This window comes from Nelumbo nucifera, chromosome 6 (genome assembly GCF_055504915.1).
Source record: "Nelumbo nucifera cultivar China Antique chromosome 6, China Antique-T2T, whole genome shotgun sequence".
In the NCBI taxonomy this organism is placed as follows: Eukaryota; Viridiplantae; Streptophyta; class Magnoliopsida; order Proteales; family Nelumbonaceae; genus Nelumbo; species Nelumbo nucifera.
This window is the reverse complement of record NC_142654.1, coordinates 39,712,573-39,715,345: the sequence shown is the minus strand read 5'-3', so window position 1 is coordinate 39,715,345 and position 2,773 is coordinate 39,712,573. Positions and strand designations below refer to the sequence as shown.

At 40.6% G+C, this 2,773-nt stretch overlaps 1 protein-coding gene across 1 annotated transcript; it reads right to left on the bottom strand.

Annotated features, from left to right (window-relative positions):
• Positions 1 to 307: 307 nt before the first annotated feature.
• On the bottom strand, positions 308 to 2,513 carry LOC104586364 (aquaporin PIP1-2). The gene is made up of 4 exons (XM_010243564.3): positions 1,849 to 2,513; positions 1,304 to 1,599; positions 716 to 856; positions 308 to 612 (listed from the first exon to the last, which is right to left on the bottom strand). The coding sequence occupies exons 1-4, from the start codon at positions 2,174 to 2,176 to the stop codon at positions 517 to 519; spliced, it is 861 nt and encodes a 286-aa protein (XP_010241866.1). The 5' UTR covers positions 2,177 to 2,513; the 3' UTR covers positions 308 to 516.
• Positions 2,514 to 2,773: the final 260 nt, after the last annotated feature.

Here is a 2,773-nt window from a genome sequence, read left to right as displayed (position 1 = left end):
CCTTTTGAGACAGAGTTGAAAATGACCCATTTTCCCAAGACAGATGTGGTAAATCATCTCACAAGTGGATGGATGCACTGTTAGGAGCTGTTTAACCAAATAATAACAGCAACCATACTTTGTAATCCTTTTGAGACAGATGTGGTAAATCATCTCACAAGTCACAACCCAGACAAATGACTTGACAATTTCTTTTCACCCCTAGAATGGGGACACTGTGAGAAGCCGTAATGAAAATGAAAACTTTTTGGTGGACACAGCACATGGACAAGTAGACTCAACCCAACCTAGAGAGAGGACAAGAATGTGGAAATAATTAACTCGGAAAGAATCTTCATTTTCCAAATCCAACCACAGACTGAAAACTTAAATCATTTACACGCATAATAAACAGATTTAAGAGTACCGATCAACTTACATAACAAAGAGTAGGTTTACTTCAAAAAATGAAAAGAAATGACATGGAGGATAAAAAGAAAATCTAATGGTTAAACAACTCAAGACACCATCACAGATTTAGGCCCTGGTCTTGAATGGGATGGCTCTGATGACGATCTGGTGGTACACTGCAGCAAGGGCAGCTCCAATGAAGGGTCCTACCCAGAAGATCCACTGAAATACAGAAAAAAAAACATATATATTATAAATTATTGATTGATGATGGAAAAACATGATATTAATCCAAAAAAAAACCAATGATTTATCTGGTTCTTACATGGTCATGCCAGGCGAGATCCCTGTTGAAGATAATAGCAGCTCCAAGACTCCTAGCAGGGTTGATGCCGGTTCCGGTGATGGGGATGGTTGCCAGATGCACCAAGAAAACTGCAAACCCAATTGGGAGAGGAGCCAAAATCTGCAATCAAGCCAAATCCAGATAAGAACAACCATCAATGTTCATAAATCCATGGGATGTACAGACAAATGACTCATCCTGCTCTTTCTTTCTTCTATTATAATTTGGGGACCGCGTAAAGAATAAAAAAAGAAAAATAAACACTTCACAGCTATACCTCACCAAACAAAACCACTTTTATGGCAATTACCCATCAAATCAGAAATAAAAGTAAATGACACAACCCACCGAACCCCACTGGAAGAATTTCTAATTCAGAAGGCAGCTTCTGGTTTCATAGATCAGCTCGAAAATTTTCTTAATTCCCAGGAACCACAACCTTGTTGTAGTCGACAATTCCATCCAATAGATCCAGAAAACCCAGAGAAAATAATAGATTTTTAAACTCTCAGAACAAGGATGATAATAATAATAATCCGATTTGAGAAACAAGGTATATATACTTACAGGGACGTGGGAGTCTCTGGCGTTTCTCTTGGCGTCCGTTGCAGAGAAGACGGTGTAGACAAGAACGAAGGTGCCGACTATCTCAGCACCAAGGGCGCCGCCCTTGGTGTAGCCGTGCTGAACAAAGTTGGCTCCACCGTTGAGTAGTTGGTATTGATGCCTCTGGAAACCCTTGACAACACCGGCACCACAGATTGCACCAAGGCATTGCATTATGATGTAGAACAGCGCCCTGACTAGGGAGAGCTTCCTTGCCAACAGCAGACCAAAGGTTACAGCCGGGTTGATATGCCCACCTGCCCCAAAGATCCACTCAGTACAATCAGCAAACCCAGAAACATGAAAAGTCTACCAGAAGAATTTACAGGCAGAGATGAAAAAACCGAGGAAAAGCTACGAAATACTAGTGCAAAAATTCAGATAAATCAAAGGAAATGATCCAAAAGACAAACTAAAAACCCCCCACAGACACAACTCAAAGAAGAACTTCTAGGGATGGCAAACAGAAAGATTCAAGAATAAAATAAAGGAAACATATTTCTAACCTGAGATACCAGCGGTGCAGTAGACAAGGGCAAAGATCATGCCTCCAAAAGCCCAGGCAATCCCTTGAATGCCCACTGAAGCACACTTGCTGGGAGCTCTTCCCACACCCATCACGGTTAAAATTGTGATGTACAAGAAGAGAAAAGTGGCCATGAACTCTGCAATCCCGGCTCTCCAAAACGACCATGATTTCAACTCCCCAGGCTCAAACAATGGAGCTGGTGGTGGCTCCTTGTAATCCTTATCTGTCTGTGCTGCAGTCCCAATGGGCTGCCTCTCCGAGAACTTGTTAGCTCCGAGCTTAACATCTTCTTCCTTACCCTCCATTATTACTCTGTAGTCTGTATTTTCTCTCTTTCCCCTTTAGAGAACTCTGAAACCACAGAAGAAGTTAGGTCCTGAGCTTATCCGGGGGACAGAGCAGACTGGTCTGGTTTATATAAAGTGAGTGACAAGTGATGAGAAGCAGTAATGGTGTTTTTTGTTTTATTATTTTTTACACTGATCAGTGAATACTGTATCACTAAAAAAATGTGAAAAAAAAAAAAAAAGATGGTTCTGGAATGAATAGCAGGGAGCTGTTGACATATGCCCTTCAGATGCTATATTTGTTCTTATCCTTTTGCAGATTCCATGATGGTCTAATTTTTTCCTTCAGTTTCTTGATTATTTCTCCTGGGCCGTCTGATTTCACCTAACGAGAATAAATAAATAGAAGAAGTTTCGTGACTTCTGTTCCAAGACAAAGGAAGGTTGAATTACATAGGATGGACGGTTAGGATTTGATGTTGATTCGGTAATCTTCTATTCTATTGTCAAAATAATCCCGGTCGAGATGAACTAAGCTATCCTGCGGTTAGGATTTAATATTTTCGCTTTTCCCAAAAATATAGGGGTAAAACAGCCATTTGACTAAGATATTGT

Excerpts from the sequence above, each read along its gene's own strand:
- LOC104586364 (XM_010243564.3), bottom strand. The coding sequence starts at position 2,176 with ATGGAGGGTAAGGAAGAAGATGTTAAGCTCGGAGCTAACAAGTTCTCG. Across the intron at positions 857-1,303 it reads CCAGAGACTCCCACGTCCCT|ATTTTGGCTCCTCTCCCAAT; the intron begins GTAAGTATATAT and ends GCTTGATTGCAG. Across the intron at positions 613-715 it reads ATCTCGCCTGGCATGACCAT|TGGATCTTCTGGGTAGGACC; the intron begins GTAAGAACCAGA and ends TCTGTATTTCAG.